Below are 20,941 nucleotides of genomic sequence, written 5' to 3' on the forward strand. Positions count from 1 at the left end.
ATTGAAAATCCATGTAATTTATTTATTTAGTTTACTTTATCTTGGTCTAATATAACATCAAAAATACTTAACTATATGCATTCATTCCATTCATTCTATGTTAAGTATGATTGATCTTACGTCATGTACATCTAAGGGCAGATCACTCTGATTTAACCTCTCCTACAATCAGCAGTGAAATTATTTAGAGCTTCTTTAACATATTAAACTTGGCACAAATTTCCAAAATATGTAGAGCAGAGTGACTCAGCAGACTGGATCAGAAGCTCTGGACTTGGACATATGCAGGGAATGGACCTTAATTAAATTTACTTAGTACATAAAACTCGTTTACTCTGTACTTAACATTTTTTTATTTTATCACAACCTAGCAGTACATATCAGTTCTACATGTATGGTCCAACTATCAAAATCAAATACAGGTAATCACATGATATATAAAAGTTTATAACTGTGAAAAATACATTGGAATTTCTTTTTAAAGACAATACGGCATGTACATGTAATTACTAGAAAATATCAGTATATAAAAGTAAAACAATGGATACAACTTACAACCAAATATTTTAGACAAAAACCAAATAATTACAAAAATAGAGAATGGAATGCATCTTTATATATTAATACATGTATACAATTTATAAGGAGTAACAAAACAGCTCTAGTAAAGCACTGACAGCTTTTATATATTAGAAACTGTAATAAATCCCCCCTATAATTCAAACAAATAAAAATTGCAAATACATGTATTTCCTAAACCAAAAACCAAAACATATTCATGATATATATAATATACATGTACTAGGTATTATTTCGTTTATTTTGATGACAAAATGTCAAATATTTTAGCATTCATTTTGAAACATGTATCAAATTGCAAATTGCATACTGCATGTACTGTACTACCAGAATAAAATGAAGAAAAAAAACCTGCCATCCAGAGCTCCCAAATTAATTAAAATATACAGTTAATGAAGTAGCATTGAACGACATTAATTAAATATCATTTAACAAGAGCATGTGTTCCTGTAAAACCATTATAATGAAGCAAAAGTCTTCACAAGATCATGTGTACCTGTAAAACCATTGTTACAGTAACGAAGCAAAAGTCTTTACAAGATGTTAAATGCCATTAATGGATCCCACAAATTATTCAAAATACATGTATACAGTATACTGGTATAGTAATGAACATTAAATTAATATATGTTTTCTTTGGTGACACATTTTACATGAGCATGTGTTCCTGTAAAAGCCATTGTAATGTACATGCAGCAAAAGTTGATCTTTACACATGTTTACAAGATATTAACTGTAAAAAATCAATAATCAGGAACTGGGGTAAGTAATGATTTCACAAAGTCATTGTAACGAATCTGTCCTCCATGTTGGATTCCAACCTCTCGGAACAAGGCATCAACTGCAAGTAAAGCAGAATAGGGTTAATTTACAAGGCAAACTAAGAATTAATTAAAAATTAACTAAGAACTAATCGAAAATTAACTAAGAATTAATTCAAGGTTCATCATCCCTCTGTTCATTCATATATAAGATTTAAGATACATTTTTTAATAAGTTTTTTTTTTATTTAATAATTTCAAACCCTAAAGCCAATTCCATCTGTGAACAATACACAAAGAAAATAAGTTGGAATGGCCTTATATACTTCAGGTTGAAATTACAGCTGAACTTTAGAGATATTTAAAATACCATGGATATGTTGAAGTAAAAAGTCTTAACCACTTTTCCCTTGTGTATTTTAACTTCAATAGCTAAAACAAGAGGCCCAAGGGCCTTAATGGTCACCTGAGTACAATACAACAATTTAGAGGATCCATTAACTGATAAATGAAGCTTTGTTGCCCAAAAGCAAGAAAAAATAATATGATTAGCATCAACAAAATAACTGGTCTAGCATCTATCTGTCCCCCATTTATCACTATTACCATGCAGACTATTAACAAAATGTCTAAATTTTAACCCCATATTATAACTTCTCACATTGGCCTCTCTTGGTTTTTAAAGAACATTTTAAGAAGAGTTATTTTTGTCTCATTTTTTTTCATCTATTATTTCCAAGTCTACCTGATCATTAAAATTATAAAAAAGTACTTTTTGTATTATACAATAAATATTCTTGCATAATTCTTGTATTCTATTAACCTTTCAAATACATTGTTTACAGTGATTAATTATCAAAGGTGAATGGCAAAGGGGAATAACTTTGCTCAGCAGAATACAAGTTAATAGAGCCCTGGCCAGAACCAGAACACTTGACTAAATGGTCCTGGTGTTCAAAATTCTGGTAAAAATACCTTTGCATATTAAAACTTTACTCTTTTTGCCTCATATATGCCCAGAAGCCAAGAAGATTTTTAAAGAAATGCATTTTCAATATATAATAAAAAAAAATAAAGCCCCACCCTTACACCAGAACATCTGACCCAGGGGCTATGAAATCACAATTCTGGAAGAGGCACCCTTGCTCATCATACCCCCTCCCCCCTTTAACCCAGGGGCCATGAATTTCACCATTTTGGAAAAGGCAGTCTTCCTTATCATAACCATGCACTTCCTTTGTTTGAATAATACCCAGGAGCAGAGAAGAAGATTTTGAAAGAATTTATGCATTTTTCATATGTACTCAATAGAGCCCCGTCCTAACAGCAGAAACCTTGACCTAGGGGCCATGAAAGTCACAATTTCTGAGGAGGCAGCCATGCTCATCATAACTATGCACTAAGTTAGTTTATTTAATACCCAGGAGCAGAGAAGAAGATTTTCAAAGAATTAATGCATTTTTACTATATAATCAATAGAGCCCCGCCCGAAGACCTGAACCTCTGACCAAGGGGCCATAAAATTCACAATTTCTGAAAAGGCAACCATGCTCACCATAACTATGATCTTTGTTAGTTTATCTAATACCCAAGAGCAGAGAAGATTTTCAAAGAATTAATGCATTTCACCATAAAATCAATGGAGCCCCAACCTTATACCATAACCCCTGACCCAAGGGCCACGAAATTCACAATTTTGGAAGAGGCAACCATGCTCATCATAACTATGCACTAATTTATTTTATCTAATACCCAGGAGCAGAGAAGAAGATTTTCAAAGAATTAATGCATTTTCACTATATAATCAATAGAGCCCGCCCTAATACCAGAACCCCTGACCCAGGGGCCATGAAATTTACAATTTTTGAAAAGGCACTCTTGCTCTTCATAACTAATGTACTTAGTAAGTTTATTTAATACCCAGGAGCAGAGAAGAATATTTTCAAAAAATCAATGCATTTTCACTATATAATCAATAGAGCCCTGCCCTTACATCAGAACCCCTGATACAGGGACCATGAAATTCATAATTTTGGAAGAGGCACTCTTGCTCGTCATAACTATGTACTTAGTTACTTTATTTAATACCCATGAGCAAAGAAGGAAATTTTCAAAGAATTAATGCATTTTCACTATATAATCAATAGAGCCATCCCCCCCCCCCCCCCCCCCACACACACACACCAGAACCCCTGACCCAAGGACCATGAAATTCACAATTTTGGAAGAGGCACTCTTGCTTGTCATAACTATGTACTTAGTTACTTTATTTAATACCCTGGAGCAGAGAAGAAGATTTTCAAAGAATTAATACACTTTCACTTTTTTTGAAATTTATGGAAAAAAAAAAACAGCCAAAAATTAAAAAAATATTATATATGAAGCATTACAATCTAAAGCAGTCAGTCACACCTCACTGGATATCATTATCAGACAATCATTAATTAAATCTAGGTTACAGACAGTGCTACTGGATAGATCAGCATAAGTTTTCTTTTTCATTATTTTTAAACAAAAATCTTTATCTCACTGTTATTTTTAACAACTTTATTCCACAATAAAGGCTTACAAAGAGCAAGATTAACTTAGAGCCTTAATCTGCCAGCTGTGAATTTCTCAAAAATCAAAGCTCTTCAGTTTTAGGTTTCAGTTAAGGTCCAGTATGATTTACCTACCTTCCTGTCTACTCAGTTTTAGGTTTCAGTTAAGGTTCAGTATGATTTACCTACCTTCCTGTCTACTCAGTTTTAGGTTTCAGTTAAGGTCCAGTATGATTTACCTACCTTCCTGTCTACTCAGTTTTAGGTTTCAGTTAAGGTCCAGTATGATTTACCTACCTTCCTGTCTACTCAGTTTTAGGTTTCAGTTAAAGTCCAGTATGATTTACCTTCCTGTCTACTCAGTTTTAGGTTTCAGTTAAGGTCCAGTATGATTTACATACCTTCCTGTCTACTCAGTTTTTCTCCCATGTTCATCATGATATGTTGAACCTCTGCAGAATTGACGTAGCCCCGCCTCTCTGTGTCATGTGACTTGAAAGCATCCAATAATTCTTTCTCAGGATTTTCTACACTGGTATGATCATGCATCGCCTCAAGGAAGGAAGCAAATTCTATTTTATTGTCTGAAAAATTTTTAAAAAATGTACTCCTAGTTCTTTCTTCTAATTTTGGTCAAAACTGCATTGACACCATCACCAGTTTACATAGCACATGATTTAATTGTAAAATTGCTCATTAACACAAAACAAAGTACAGGGAAACTTGTCTGATTTCCATGTTCTGTAGATCAAAATCTTGCCTAATATGATGTACACTTCAAGTCCCTTTCAGTAAATTCAATTATGTTAAATGTTAAATTACCTAATCTGGAATTTCGTCTAATCTGGCCAATTATATCGAACCAGAGATGTACGTATTACACAAGTTTTACTATATACATAAAATGGATAATTTCATTGTAACAGTAAAATGTAGTAAAGAGGAAAATGATCAAACATGGTCGTCAAGATTGATTTACCTTTGGTATACTTCTTAAAGTACTTGGAAACCTCCTGAGGGGTGGGGCTGTACCCCAGGGACCTCATTACGAGGGACAGTTCCTGTTCATTGGCAATGTGACCCCTCCTGGCATGGAAGAAGAAACATTCCTTGAACTCTACAAAACAATCCTATATTTAAATCGAGTTCAAAGTTTTCAAAAAGTACCCGGTATTTTTATTTCGCTAAAATTATAATTGTACCAGACAAAATATTTGTTGGAGAAAAATTCTATAACATATATTTGAAATCACTTTCACAAGGTACCTCCTAATTTTGTAAAAGTGCCAACTGTTTTTAACCTTTTTAAAAGCCCTGCAAGTTGCCTTTATTCTTCTTCAGCATACAACAAAACTTCAGGACAAATATTCATGTCATTGATGTGTGTATACTACACTTATTGTTGTCATACATGTAAAATAATTTAGCACCAAAAAAAAAAAAATAAAAAAAATAAAAAACCATATATATTATAATTTTTCAATTTTTGTAAAATTTATTCCTAGAGTACAGAAAATTTAAAAATATAGATAGGAAAATGAATTCATTTTTTTAACAAAACAAGGCTATGACCAGTTTGCCAAAATTGGTTATAAAAGCCAGATTTGGATAAAATAACCCATAATGGGATATAATAAAATTTTGTACTGTTCTGGAAAAAAAAAAAAAAACATGCTCATAACCAAAATGTGTCTCAATTATAGACTTTGCACTCAAAGTTCTAAATGTTTTAGGAGCTAATAAAAGCAATTGATTTAAAATTTACCTCTTGAATGAAATTATAAAGGAGTCAAATCTAGTCAACAAAGTAATTTGATCAATTAGTAAATTTTCTTAAGAAATAAACAACAATGTTAAAAAGTTCTCTGGGAAATGAACTTGGTTGGTCACGTGATCAAATCCTGTGAAGCCCGAAGGGCTTCTCAGAAGATTTGATCACGTACCAACCAAGTTCATTTCCCAGTGAACTTTTTAACATTGTTGTTTATTACTTTTATTTACATTTGAGACGAATATTCTGAGTAGAACTGCATTTATTACACAAACGGCCCGCCGTATTGCTATGTTGTGACGCGCAATGACCTAGAAGCTGTTTGTTCTTCAGAGTTCGCCTCGCTCCAACATTTGAATATTTACATGGATGTTAAGCCGTCCAGTTCAGGAAATAACTGTTCGTAATGAAAAAACAATGATCGCTACTGAGAATAATCTTACTATTATTGTACTAGTTCTTTATATATGAAGTCAAAAGCGGTGCTATATCGTCTTCAGTTTACATACCTTCAAAGGAATTTCGGGTTAAAAAGGTAAGCGTGATTTTAGGCTAATTAGAAACATTCTTCACACCAAAGAAAGATCTAACAATCATTTGTTGAACGAAAAAAAAATATATGTTTCAATAATTTTATCTTTTTCATCGCTTTGACGGTTCAGAAGTTCCGAAACCAGTGTCACTGTGACAGAAATATGTAGACAAGATATCGTCTCGCTGTGTGATTCGGTCACGCCATGACCTCTGACCCCCTAATAAGTTCATACAGAATTGAACATATTTTCTCTTCTATAGGTTCATCTAAGAAAAATATTTGCAAATGTAAATAAAGCACAATTAATGTGAAGCATACTTATCTCTGCCTCACTGAACAAAAAGTTGTATACAGTTATCCAAACAATGGAAATACCAAGTACATTTTTTGCTTAAGAGTGTTCAAAAGTTGCAATACCTAAATTATCTTTGATTTGGATTATTTTTATAGTCCGTATTATATATGAATAGTCACAGAGTTACACTTTTTTCCTTTCTTGTCAAAAAAGAAAATATTTGTAAAAAGCTGTGAGTAAATAGCTATATAAAGCTATTTTGAATATCTAAATTAATAAAGCTGGATCTGATTAATTAATGTCGAACATTAACAGTATAGATTTGAGAGGATTAGAGTGAATACAAACACAATTTCAATATGTGTGTAAATAAAAATTACAGGAATGAAGTGAGGACAGAGTTTGTTCCAGGAATGTGGGCGTGGTCATAAGGAGAACAGGTATGGACTTTATTCAGGTGAGATGGGACAAATATGATATACACTTACTATCTATATCCGTCTGACTGAAGAATTTTGCCTGAAAACACAAAGAAATGCAACTTTATCACAAGAATTTTATCGTATTCAAACACAAAAGAACAAGCAAAAATAGGCGTACACTGCAGCACTTACCATTTTGACTTAGCTATCAGAATGTGAATTACTTCCCTTTGTAAACATTTTTTTTCTGCAGTCCTATAAAATTTTAGGAAAAAATGTATTGGAACAAAAAATGGGTAAAATAATGTCAAGTCAATAATTCTTATTCCAAATCCCTTGATCGCCACAGAATATAAGGGGAGAAAAAAGATTATGAAACTACAAAACATTCTATGCGTTACTGTTTATTTTGCGGGAGGTAACTCTAAAATCCACACATCTGCGTCGAGAGGACAATATCGGTGATGTAAACAGAATGAAAACACCCCTGATTTTTTGTGTCTTGTGTAACTTGCATGGGACATATCAGTGAAGAAGTAAGTTAATGAAATTAACTTTTTTCTGTTGTTGGAAATTCTTTAGAAAAATTGTCGTCTGCGTCCGTTTGGGAGGGAGACATGGCTCCAGAGCCTAATGGTCACGGTTGGGGGGTTAATATTTCGGTCGTTAGCCGACAGTACGTACCTCTCACGTTGACCTCTCATTGTCTATTCCACGAATAAAAAAAAATATGCAGGCTTTTTCTGAAATTTTTCATTAACAAAAAATGAAAATTGAAGCCACACTTGAGTCGTAGTAAACATGGTAGGCCTAAACGTGTATGTTTGGAGGGCATGTTACCCTAAGCTTCAGGATATTGCATAAGTTATGAACTGCATCAAAAAATTAGGCCGCCTAGTCTTAAAATAAATGTTTATCACAATTTCTTTTGCCTCATGTTAGTCTATGCAAAATCAAATGATAAAATTAACATGTTTTTTTCCACATTTGACATTTGTTTATCACTGTCAAATTATATAAGCTAAGCAGGTTATGACTGATGATGGTCATGTGTAACATATAGCTAGGATGATATGACATGCATACAACTGTATAATATCCTTATTCTATTATGAATGAAGCCTTGATTGTAAACAAGGAATATGAAGTACAGATAAACATTGCATTGTTTTAATCATTTGCTGGAGAGAAAAAGATTTTAAAAAATTATCGAAGAACATCGTATGGGGATGTAATACAATATTCATGTAGAAGGTAGGTCTGCACTGAAAATAAACAGTATAATACCTCCAGTTTCATTAATTTTCATGGGATCAAAAAAAAAAAAAAAAACCAAGAAAACCAAACAAAAAAACATTGATTAGATTGGTATTTAAATTCATGCCTTAATTGTCCTATTCTATCATATAAGTAAAATTTGTAGTTAAAACATAATTTTGACGATCTTAGCCTGGCTCTTAACCATGAAAACAACAGAAATCGGTTCATTATGTATTTAATTTTAATTTATGAAACCACATTAAGATTTTGTAGAAGAGAATAATTGTATATATATGGAATGCCCCCATCCCCCTGCTATCTCCTTGCTGAAATTTATTAAATTGTTTAAAATTTAATAGACATTTGCATTTTTTTTATTAATAATATTTCAGGGTTGTCCTTAAAGGGTGGGGTGGGGGGATTTCTGATTTCCCCCTATAATAATGTAAACCACAAGTTTTTCTGGTATTGCCCTTCAACCTTTTGTAAGGGGAAGAACCCCGACCCCCTTCTACTTTTTAGATGTTCCCTGCTTTTTCAAAATTCTAAGGGGACAACACTGTATTTTGATAATAAATTTCAGAACCACATCATGCACATTGTATTTAATTCTAAAACATTTTTTGATTCTATAAAATATTTGTGTATGTTAATTGACAGGGGCATGATGGAAACTTTTTATTTTGTGTGCTGAACATTTATTTAAAATTATTTTGATAAATATTTTAAAAAATATATTTTTCTATATTTCTTTATTTCAGATAAGCAAAATGTAGAGAGAAAACAAAATAGAAAACATAATAGACTAATAGTGGTGTGAACAGCCTTGGAAGGTATCAAGGGCATTGTACATTGTATTTAATACAGAAAAAAAAACTTTATCAATGCATAATCAAGAGACAATGAAGAGAGAAAAGGCTGACCAAATAATTCCAGAAATAGCCATGCGGGGGGCATCCATGAGAGATATTCAGGCCAAAATGGCAGAGTGTGAGAACAATGAAGAGGAGATAATGCATAGAGAGCATGAAATTAATTTGAAAGTGAGTTTTAAATCATAATGGCAGCTTTAATCTGTGGCCAAGAAGTAAGGCCAAATAAAAAAATATGTGTGGTTCCGGTTACCCGACCTTCCCTATTTTATACCCCCGACCCTAAACTTTTTTTTTGGCAATTTTCATATTTTTTCCGGAATTTCCCCCGATTTCCATCAATGGCTCCAGTTTAAGTTTTAGTTTCAGCAATGACGCCTCCTTGCAAAACATAGTGCAAGTGTTTAATAGTGTTAAATCCAAAGCAAGCTAGCATGTAGGTGTCCCCTACCAATATTGACTAGTATATTATCACACCACATCTAAATGCCATTTGCAAATCAGTGATAGGTATTATTTAGAAAAAATTAAGAAAATCTTTTTGTTAAAAAAAACAAAAAACAAAAAAAAAAAAAAAAACAAAAAAACCCCTACCTACCTACCCTAATTTTTTTTTAAGTGTAACCGGAACCACACATATTTTTTTGTTTGGTCTAATGTTATTCAAATAAATAGTTAATCTAATTTTTTTCAACCAGTCCATATTGCTTGAGCATAATGATATTTTTTGATAAATTTTGACAAATATTTACTTTTAATATAAGTACTTTTTCCTAGTAAACCCTTTGCATTTCATGATCCAGTAAAATACACAAGGCATTTAATGCTTAAATGTCCTTTATCTGATAATAACATTATTGTACTCATTGGGAAAAAAGATAATGATACACGTATCTTGTATTTGAATATATATATAGATTAAGCTTTAACTGTTTTACACAGGTATCAAACCACAGTAAGATCATCACCTCCCTGATAGCAGGAGCAATGGCGGGAGCTGTGGCAAAGACAGTGATAGCCCCACTAGACAGGACAAAGATTAACTTTCAAAGTACGTACATCACTACATGTAAAACATATGTAGATACATTAATCTCACAAAACACAGACCAACCTCTAGTACTGGTATCTAAAACTCAAAATTCAGCATGTCAAGGATACATAAAATTTTACTAAGAGAGATGATTTGTATTTCAGAGACAGGGTTAGAAACTCCCTAAAATTCCAACTTGCAAATAATTGTGAGTACCAAGAAAGTGAACTCGCAATTTTATAAGACTACTTGCAATTTTCATATAAAGTTAAATTTATATAAATTAAATACATGTAACTTAAGGAAAAAGTAACTACTGTACAATACACAAAATACAACTACAGTGTTACTTTTATTTAAATTACTGATTTAAATCAAAAGCATTGTGTTCTGTCATATTATATAATTGTGCTACAGTTTCAATGCAAAAAAAATCAACTCGCAGGTTTTTGAAAAGACAGTTTAACTCACAATTTGGGAATTCTAACTCGAGTTTTGCGAGTTGTATATAGTGAATTTCGAACCCTGAGAGAAACTGATACAAAGTACAGGTGATACGATGTTATGAATGTATCATCAATGTATCATCAATTACCTGTGCATATTTGCTAACTTTGCTAAATGACGCTTTTTCTTCAGAAAATTAATTGGCTAAAAATCTCATTAATCGTTAATAGTATGGGGAAGAAATATTTCCATTTTCTTAAAAATTCAAACATTATTTAAGATTTCTTAAAAAACAATCACACAGTATTCATCAAACCCAATTTTTCATTAAGAGGGTACAGAATTTGATATACAGTTGAACTTTTGTATATACCTGAAACATTAATATCCCCAATACCATGGAAATGTCAAAAACGAATTTGTAGTCCTAAACACTTTTTCATGTATTTTAACCTCATATCTCCATGATCTCAAGTCCTCAGATATCTTGGCGTTAACAAGGTTTAACTGTACTTTTGTTGATTTCCTTTTAGTCTCCCATAAGCAGTTTTCCTTCAGGGGAGCCATCCTTTTCCTGATAGATACAGTGAAGAAGGAGGGGTTCACTAAACTGTGGAGGGGGAACTCTGCTACCATGGTCAGAATCATCCCTTATGCTTCCATACAGTATGCTTCTCATGAGCAGTATAAAAGACTGCTGAGCAGGGACAAGCGGAAACAGTAAGTCAATATAATCTTCTTTTGAGCAGTATAATTAATGTTGAACAGGGACATGTGAAAACAGTAAGTCTATATAATATATATAATGCACTTCTAATGTGCAGTATCATTATTGCTGAGTTGGTACAGATGGAAACAGTGAGTATATATAACATGCTTCTCATGAACAGTATAATTGATGCTGAGCAAGGTTAAGACAATGTTAGGTGAAGGTGAAAAGGTCAAATGCTGTGATGTGAATTAGCTAAAAAGTATTTCAAATTGTTAATGCATTTTCTCTGGAAATAGATGAATATTAAGTGGCTGCTTTCTTTTTTTCAGACATCTTCCTCCACACCTGCGGTTCCTGGCGGGGTCTCTAGCTGGAGTTACCTCCTCCTCACTTACGTATCCCCTCGACCTGATGAGGGCTAGAATGGCTGTTACTGTTAAGTCTCAGTAAGTCTATGTCAAGTCTTATGCATGTCACTGTAAAGTCTCTGTAAGTCACTGTTAAGTCTCAGTAAGTTACTATCAAGTCTCAGCAAGTCTCTGTCAAGTCTCAGTAAGTCTCTTTCAAGTCTAAATAAGTCTCTGTCAAATCTAAGGGAATTTTATAGTTTATATCGATGATTTGTTCTATGAGAATTCAATAGTAAGTACTTATGTGGGTTTGAATTATCTAGGAGAGGGCAAGTAAATTTCTTCTTAAATATACATGTATAGATCTATGGATGTTCTCATGGGTTTGTGGTAGCATAGAAATTCATGTTATGTGATAATGATCATGCAGTTTAATCTATTCAAAGAAAAAGAGAAAAATATGTAGTAATTGTTTTTTTTAAATGTTTCTGTATTGATTGAAAGGTCAGAGATCTTTAATGTTTTTTTTTAGATACAGCAACCTCTGGTCAGTATTCAGACACATAGTGAAGGCTGAGGGTGTTGCTACACTCTACAGAGGCTTTACCCCCACAGTGCTGGGGTCCATTCCTTACTCAGGGGCCAGTTTCTTCACATATGAAACTCTGAAGAAATGGCATGCTGGTATGATTTTACAACAATTAAGCATTTTCATCTTTTTTCATTTCATTTGTGGGATGAGTAAGTTTATTTTAAGGAATTATGTAAAGTCTGCTTCCTTACATATTAAAGGTTACCGTGATGGTCGAGATCCTAACCCTATAGAGAGGATGAGCTTTGGGGCGGTGGCAGGCTTGATAGGACAGTCTGCTTCCTACCCTCTAGACATTGTGAGAAGGAGGATGCAAACAGCAGGTGAGAGGAGATCAAGTTACTGGGACCTGTTTTACAAAAGACTTACATCTAAGACTAAAAACTTTAGCTGGTTGAAATTCTTGTGAAATTTGTTATTCTGTTAAATAATTGATTAAAGCATTTAAAGCTTTTTAAAGCCCTCCTTTTTTTAGCTCTACTGGTTAGAGACCAGAAGAGCTTATGCGATAAGGTGTCCGTTGTCTGTCCGTCTAGCTGTCTGTCCGTTTGTTTGCAAACAATTTTTCAAAACGCTACTCCTTTTACAGTTTTGGTCTGATTTCATTATAACTTGGCACACAGGTAGACTACACTAAGATACATAACAAAGTGCATCAGTTTTTGATTTTGTTGAACAGTGTTGCCATGGTCACTAAAAATAGAAATTTCTTTAAAACGCTACTCCTTCTACAGTTTTGGTTTGATTTCAGTATAAGTTGACACACAAGTAAAATACACTAAGATACGTATCTATCAGGCCAAAATAAAAAATACCTTTGTTTCCCCTAACGCGACCAATCCATTTGAAACGTGCTGACTGGAAAGTTTTTTTTCATAAGATATTCCAATATTTTTTTTTAGGTTTATCAACTTTTATTAAATAGAATTCCATAAAAATCTGTTTTTATCAGAACGACTGATTTTATTCTGTGATTATTAAGCGTTTGTTGGAAACAAGATGGGGCCCACAATATGTGGTCACAGAGGGTTAGTTCGTGTTTTAAAAGAAGGCGACGTATCAACCTTATGCCTTTAGCATATAAGAATCCTACACTCTTGAAACACTTTGTTAATAAAGTATAATATACATTGACCTATTAAGAGTGTTTTGGTTGTATTTACTTACCTGTCTTAAAATTAAGGTACGTATAGAGAGAATGCTTAGACCCGTAGGCCCTCTACTTGATACCCCTCATGAGCAGACAAGGGGCCCACCTTGTGAACACACCAATCAATTTTACTGCGTTTTATTTAATTTGAGCTTTGATCTTATGAACAGTTCATCAATATTCCTATATTTACAATATGAGACAAAAGGAATTGTAATTATGTCTGCATATTTCATCCTAATGTATAGAATTCAAACGTCTTTTCTCGATGCCGTTTATTCATGGGTTAAACTAAATGACTTTGACATTGTTTATGACATTTTACCATTTTTAGATATGTTTTGTTTCAATTTAATATTGTTAACATACTTTTTCCAAATAGATATGATATTATGATAAAAGCTCTCTGAGGCGTCCATGTATTTTTCTTCAAGGCCTTTGAAGATTGGTTGTTCCTTTGATTTGAATTCCTTTGATAATTATTGGGACAACAACATTTATTTAAACATTTGTCTAGTGAAGGGCTCCAAATTCAGAGCTGTACGCGGCACTTTAGGCCATTGAGCTGTGAGGGATCTTTTTTTGTGCCAGTATCTACTGCGACATTGAACCCAATTTTTTTGGTTTCATTTGAAGAACAGGTCTCAACGTCCCGCATGGATTTAAACCTGCAACTTAGAGAAATAGCTCCTTACTTCGAGACTCCAAAACGAAATGCTCTAGAACCACTGCATATTTTGAAGCCCTGAAAAACTACATAATTATATATTCTGATGTCCAGTCCTTGCGTACCCGAGAATCTTTTAAACAGATGTATTCAATTTCAAAAAATTTACTATGGTATGAGATATTTCACAAGTTTGATTGAATAATAGCTGTGAATAAATTTACCTTAAGTGTTGAGTCTAAACAGCATTTGTATGGTATTCTGGCTGTTTACAAATCGCTTTCTTTTTAAGGTATCATTCCATTCAATTTCAAGAATGTACTTTCAAAGCTGCTGTCAAAAAAAAATTATTTGCCTACCTACCTACCCAACTTGAGATTTTTGGGTTGGGTTAGGGGAAACACAGATATTTTTAATGATGGCCTCAGTTTTGGTGTTGCAATGGTTTCTGTGGAATTCCATTAAAATGCTACTCCTCCTACAGTTTTGGTTTGATTTCAGTATAACTTGGCACACAAGTAGACTACACTAAGATAAATTATATAGTTCATCGGTTTTTGATTTTGATGAACGATGTCGCCTTGGTTACTAAAAATAGAAATTTCTGTGAAATGCATTCAAAATGCTATTCCTTCTATAGTTTTGCTTTAATTTCAATGTAACGTGGCATGCAAATAGACTACACTGAGATACATAATTGTCTTTATCAGTTTTTTTTTATTTTGATGAATGATGTTGCCATGGTTACTAAAATTAAAATTTCTGAAAAAATCTTTTAAAAAGTTACTCTTCCTACAGTTTTTGTCTGATTGCAATAAATTTTGCTACAAAAAGAGACTAAACCAAGGATCATTACTTTATTTATTGCTGTTGCAAAGTTTCAAGTCCAAGTGCTACTTTTCTTTTTTATAAGTACAAACCAGTAGAGCTACAGTCTCATCAGAGACTTCTGGTTGAAAAAGTGATGAAAATGATTTTACAATCAATGCTAATTACTAATTAATTTACTTGTGTTACAGGTGTGATGGGTACCAGTCAAGAGTACACCTCTATCAGACAGCGTTTTAATTACTAATTAATTATGTTAATTTTATCTGGTTTACAGGTGTGACAGGTACCAGTCATGAGTACACCTCTATCTATCAGACAGTTTGTTTAGTCTGGAGAACGGAGAGTTGGAGAGGCCTGTATAAGGGACTGAGCATGAATTGGATCAAGGGTCCCATCGCCGTCGGCACCAGCTTCACGGTTTACGATATCTCTCTCCATTATCTTAGGAGCTTCACCTACTTTCACGTTGATGATGAAGATGGGACGTAATTATAGAAAGCGGCATTTAGATATTTTCAAGAAATTATAGTCATTTTGATTTCTTGCGTACCTGTTATGAAATGTAGATTTAAAATATTTATATGAAATGTGATATGTTGTGTGAGACGAAGCCAAAATTTATGAGTGTTAGGTGTTTGGTAAGTTATAGGTAGTTTATAGTCAGAAAATATTTTTTTAATTTTCTGATTTTCAATATGCATCATACTATTTCAGAGTTTTTCTTTCTAAATGTTGAAAGTGTAAAGGCATTGTTTGTGTTCTGTTTGTATGTCAACACATTATTAAGTTTATAGAAATTTTTATAGTAATTCATAGACAAGTAAGATATTACGTTATACATTTGACAGTTAAGTTTTAGTTTGCTTTAATATCTAGTACATGTATAAATGAATCATTACATGTAACAAAACATTAATCTGACTTATTTCCGAGTTTCTTACATGGAACTTGTAACTGCATAACAGTGTATGTCATTCATATGTGAAATTTGATATTTTTTCAAACAAATTGTGTTCAAGAATTTTTTTTACAGAAGTTTTTTCCCCGTAATTTTTGAAGTCCCTCAAAATTGACAATCTTTAATAATCTAATGATACACATGTAAAAACTGAAAGATGTGTACAGTAAAAAAAATCATGGTTTTTGGTGTAGGAGTTGAGTTTCTTTAGATTTTGATGAAAATGAGTTCTTACGGAGCAGTCATTTGCTTTTTGTGATAAGCAAAATTATATTTTACATAGAAATTGCAATTAGTGGTAAACAAGAACAAAAAAATCTTTTTATAAAAATAAAAATTGGCTCAAGTGTACAGGTAAGTAAGTGTAGATGTTTGAAAATGTTAAGAGAAATGTGCATGTGAGTGAAACCTTAGGTTTGTTTATATTTTTACCTCCCTAGCTTTCAGATATTGATCATTGCATGTTTACACAGATTTTTTTTTCCACAATTAAGAACAAACTAGTCCTGATAATGCTATAGTGGTTGTTTTTATATGTCTTAGTCAATCTATATTCGCTATATTCTGTTATTAGCATGATTTTGGATTGTGTGAACTAAGTCCCATTTTACAGAGGATGTTTTGCAATTCATCTTTATAGCTTCTTTGAATCCCCCCCATTATTCAATTTAGTTACATTTCTGGGTTATATATACTTCTATGTAATAATTATGGACTCAATTTTTTCTGCTTTAATACTAGTAGACTGGGAGGGAACTACTTTGCCACATCATCTAATTAAATTCAAAATACTCAAAACCACAATCTCCTGTTGTGTTAGATAAGTCGGACTAAAACATAGTTGGACTAAAGGTGGGCCAAAACAAGGTTGAACCTATACATTATATTACATATTTAAACATTAATAATCATAATAAAGAACAAAAATAAATGAATAGCAATTTCCATTTCGCTTTAAGTTATAGTGTTTTGAAAAACACGAAGTACAAAGATAGATATGACACAACGCACAAAGGGGGGGGGGGGGGGGGGGTAATAGTTAGCAAATTTACTGAATGACATGCACAGTTATTTTAATTATCCATGAAACTTTTTGATCCACCCATAAATTTAGGCTTTCTTTTAAAAAAAAAAGGAAATCATTTAAAATATTTTCCAGTGGACAGTGTGATGCATGCTCCAGAATAATATGCATTGCTCTTTGATTGCTGATGTCTCTACATGTATATTCAGTGAAATATTTTTCATTGACTCCGTAAATAACACAGGCATATACATTGTAAAATGCACATCTGTAATTTAGTAATTAAATTCAAGGGTGGCTCCAGCACTTTTTCCATTTCTCTTGGAAAAGAGGGGTATTACCAACTCATTGCATACTATAATGTATACTGTGTATACAAGATACAAAGAAAATCTGTTTTTTTTTAAAAAATGTGTTTTTGTATTTAGTGAAATGAATGTATGATTCACCTTTTAACTACAGTGTGTTTGGACCTAGTTTAACAGTTCAACCAATTTCAATTTTTATAAATGCTAGTAGTCAGGGGTGGATCCAAAATTTCAAGGGGATTAGATAAAAAAAAAATTCCTGACAAGCAAAGAAAATATAATTGACAAAAAAGGGTAATTATATCATATTTGGCATACATTGTCTGCTCAATGGCCTATAAAGGTACATATCATTCAAGTCTGCTTCAAATTGCATTAATTTTCTTATTCAGGTGTGCCCCTTCCAACCATTAGTGTTTCATCAGCAATAAAACATATATCTTTGGCTTTTTTGGTCATATTCATTTAAACAACACATTTGTTGAATTCTTATCAAACATGACCTGTGTGCATGTTAAAATTAAAAAAAAAGTTCATGTTCCTTAATTTGTCATGAAGTAATACATGTATACATGTGTGTATGTAACTTAACAACACTTTAAGGGAGAAACTGTGATTTGTGGACAGTGCTATGGTAAAGAGACTTATTGGCATTGAAAATAAAAATAGACAATGTTGTGTAGAAAATGAAAGTAATAACATGTAAAACTGTTATAAAAGAGTGCATTTTATTTTAATCCTCGCATTAGAATTATTGTATTTCTAGATGAGGATTCATGGATGCTCAAAACCTTGTACACAGTTTTTGTCAATTTTGGATACAAAAGATAGAATTATTAGATGTATGTTGTTTAGAAATATGTAAGTTGATGTGCTGTTTGTTTCATATCTAAGTGAGTGATGTTTCCATTAAATAATTTTATTTTGCATATATGTTCATTTTTCACTATGCTTAGAAGAGGGAGTGAGGTGGGGGGAGGGGATGGAACCAGGGAATGTGTTCTAGGTTGTGCTGCAGTTAGGCAGATTATTACACACAATATGGCCAGACCCTCCCCCTAGGAATTTTCAGTTATAGATTTTCTATGTAAAAGAAAAGAAAAAAAAACCTTGTCACCACCCCATCTCCAGAAACACACACACTCCTTTAAAACGGTAAGGAGAGTCATCTATGTGAAGAAAAATGACTCAGGAAATTGAAATTCGGTATTTTTCTCCCTACAACCCCCCCCCCCCCCCCCCCCCCACACACACACACACACACAAACAATAGGATTTTCATGTTTGGGCAATCTCGAATTTGAGATGGGAAAGTTCAATCCTATTTCTTGCATGGTCAAGAAGGGAAGGCTTATTTCTACATGGGATGCGAAGTTTAAATCTTATTTTGTTGAATTCTCTTTCGTAGTTTGGTAGGAAAGGGTAAATACAATTTTGTGGTTGGGAGTGAAAATGTAAATCCTATTTCGTGTGGTGACTTGGAGGGGAGAAGTGTTTCTTATTTCGTGGTCAATAGAGGAGTGGTAAAATTAATATTTTCTGGCTGGGAGGGGAAAAGTAAATGCTATTTCAGGGTTAGGATGGGAAATGTAAATCCTATTTCGTGGTTATAGGAGGGAAAAAGTAAATTCTGTTTCGTGGTTATAGGAGGAGAAAGGTAAATCCTGGCTCAGAGAGGACTTGTGACGGTTCATATGGTCGCTCTGTACATACATGTATTGTCACCGGTGTCAGAACGTATCTAACCACATTGCACATACTGTCTTCCATAGGTACATATTGTCACCGGCAACCATAAGTGCCGAGACGAACCTGACCAAGTCTATGGCACGTAGATACATATGTAAGTACAATGATGTAGAGAGAGAAAAAGTTTTGGTAAGCAATTTGCGTCCTTAGATGTGCATGTCATACACCAGTATGATATGCCGAGATAACGGAATTCTTGATTTATCTGATAAGTCAGCATTTTTTCTCGTTATATATATTTGGAGACTGAGTGTTAATTTTTTTATTCAGTGCGGGTAAAACATGTAATTATCTGATTTATATTTTTGTGTCATTCTTATACATGTGCCGACATTACTGGGGTTGGTGGTCGACATCGTTTTTTAGCTCTTCTGAGCCAAAGGCTCAAAGAGCTAATGCTATGGCCATTTGTGCGGTTTGCGGCGTGCGGTGTGCGTAAACTTTTTAGAATATGGGCCATAACTCAAGAACCCCTTGGCCAATTATTGTCAAATTTGTCACAGGGTATCCTTGGCCTAAGGGCTCCCATTTATACTAAAACTAGGGTTGTGGCCCTTAAACAAGGGGAGATAATAAGGAAAATAGAAACAAAAGTACTGGTTGCTAAAAAATCTTCTTCTCAAGAACCACTGGGCAGATTATCACCAAACTTACACAAAAGGATGAGGATATGTTGTAGATTAAAATTTGCACGGGGATTTACCCCGGGGCAAAGGGCGTGGTCTCAAGGTCACTTCAAAGTTGACCAAAAATTACATTTTATTAAAATGTTGATATTTTGCTTACTATAAGGACTAGGATCATCAAATCTTGTCAGTTGATGCATCTAAGGACCTCATATCATTTTGACTCAAAAGTAGGTCACGGTGACCTACTTTTTAAATTTTGCAGCCATTCTTTTTCAAAATGATTTAGAGGCATATTTTGAACAATAAAAGGCCTATGATCATCAAACTTTGTCAGTTGATGTATATTGGGTTCTCGAAGTATGTCAACCAAAAAGTAGGTCACCTTGACCTACTTTTTGAATTTTATGGCTTATCTTTTTCAAAACAATTAAGGCCATTACTTCGAATACTGAGAGGTTTAGAATCATTAAATCTTGTAAGATGATGCATCTGGGGGCCATAAAACATACTTATTAAAAAGTAGGTCACAGTGACATACTTTTTGAACTTTGCAGGCATTCGATTTCAAAGCGTTTTAGAGGCATAATTTAGACATTTTGAGGCCTATGATCATAAAACTTTGTAAGTTGATGCATCTTGGGTCCTCAAAAAACATCAATTGAAAAGTAGGTCACCGTGACCTACTTTTCAATTTATATGACTATAATTAAATATTTCAGGTACAAATTTGCTTAGAATCATCAAACTTTGTCAGTTGATGCATCTTGGGTCTTTGGAGTAGGTCAACTGAAAAGAAGGTCACCTTGACCTACTTTTGAAAATTTATGGCTTTAATTAAATATTTCAGGTACTTATTGGCCTAGAATCATCAAACTTTGTCAGTCAATGCATTTTGGGTCTTGGGAGTAGGTCGACTGAAAAGTAGGTTACCGTGACCTACTTTTGAAAATTTATGGCTTTAATTAAATATTTTCAGGTACTTATTGGCTTAGAATCATCGGACTTTGTCAGTTGATGCATCTTGGGTCCTCAGAGTACAACAACTGAAAAGTAGGTCACCATGACCTACTTTTGAAAATTTATGGCTTTAATTAAATATTTCAGGTAATTATTGGCTTAGAATCATCAAACTTTGTCAGTTGATGCATCTTGGGTCCGTAGAGTACGACAACTGAAAAGTAGGTCACGGAGACCTACTTTTGAAATTTTATGGCTGTATTTAATATTTTCGGGTACTATTTAGCTTAGAATCATCAAATGTGTCAGTTGATGCATCTTGGGTCCTCAGAGTAGGTTGACTGAAAAGTAGGTCACCTTGACCTACTTTTGAAAATTTATGACTTTAATTAAATATTTTGGGTACTAATTGGCTTAGAATAATGAAACTTTGTCAGTTGATGCATCTTGGGTCTTTGGAGTAGGTCAACTGAAAAGTAGGTCACCGTGACCTAATTTT

General features: G+C 33.3%; 2 protein-coding genes across 2 annotated transcripts; one reads left to right on the top strand and one right to left on the bottom strand.

The window, feature by feature from the left end:
* Window positions 1-594: 594 nt before the first annotated feature.
* Window positions 595-7,032, bottom strand: LOC133201055 (calmodulin-like protein 4). Its single transcript, XM_061336857.1, has 4 exons — window positions 6,970-7,032; window positions 4,860-4,997; window positions 4,282-4,464; window positions 595-1,420 (listed from the first exon to the last, which is right to left on the bottom strand). Exons 2-4 carry the CDS (start codon window positions 4,924-4,926, stop codon window positions 1,323-1,325), a joined length of 348 nt encoding a protein of 115 aa, XP_061192841.1. The 5' UTR covers window positions 4,927-4,997; window positions 6,970-7,032; the 3' UTR covers window positions 595-1,322.
* Window positions 7,033-7,351: 319 nt separating this feature from the next.
* On the top strand, window positions 7,352-15,581 carry LOC133201149 (mitochondrial coenzyme A transporter SLC25A42-like). The gene is made up of 8 exons (XM_061336932.1): window positions 7,352-7,439; window positions 8,925-9,206; window positions 9,978-10,086; window positions 11,049-11,235; window positions 11,557-11,673; window positions 12,110-12,261; window positions 12,370-12,492; window positions 15,092-15,581. Exons 2-8 carry the CDS (start codon window positions 9,048-9,050, stop codon window positions 15,304-15,306), a joined length of 1,062 nt encoding a protein of 353 aa, XP_061192916.1. The 5' UTR covers window positions 7,352-7,439; window positions 8,925-9,047; the 3' UTR covers window positions 15,307-15,581.
* The last annotated feature ends 5,360 nt before the right edge of the window (window positions 15,582-20,941 follow it).

Source organism: Saccostrea echinata, unplaced genomic scaffold (assembly GCF_033153115.1).
Source record: "Saccostrea echinata isolate AGI-Se365-2 ecotype Australia unplaced genomic scaffold, CSIRO_AGI_Sech_v1 ptg000042l, whole genome shotgun sequence".
Classification (NCBI taxonomy): Eukaryota; Metazoa; Mollusca; class Bivalvia; order Ostreida; family Ostreidae; genus Saccostrea; species Saccostrea echinata.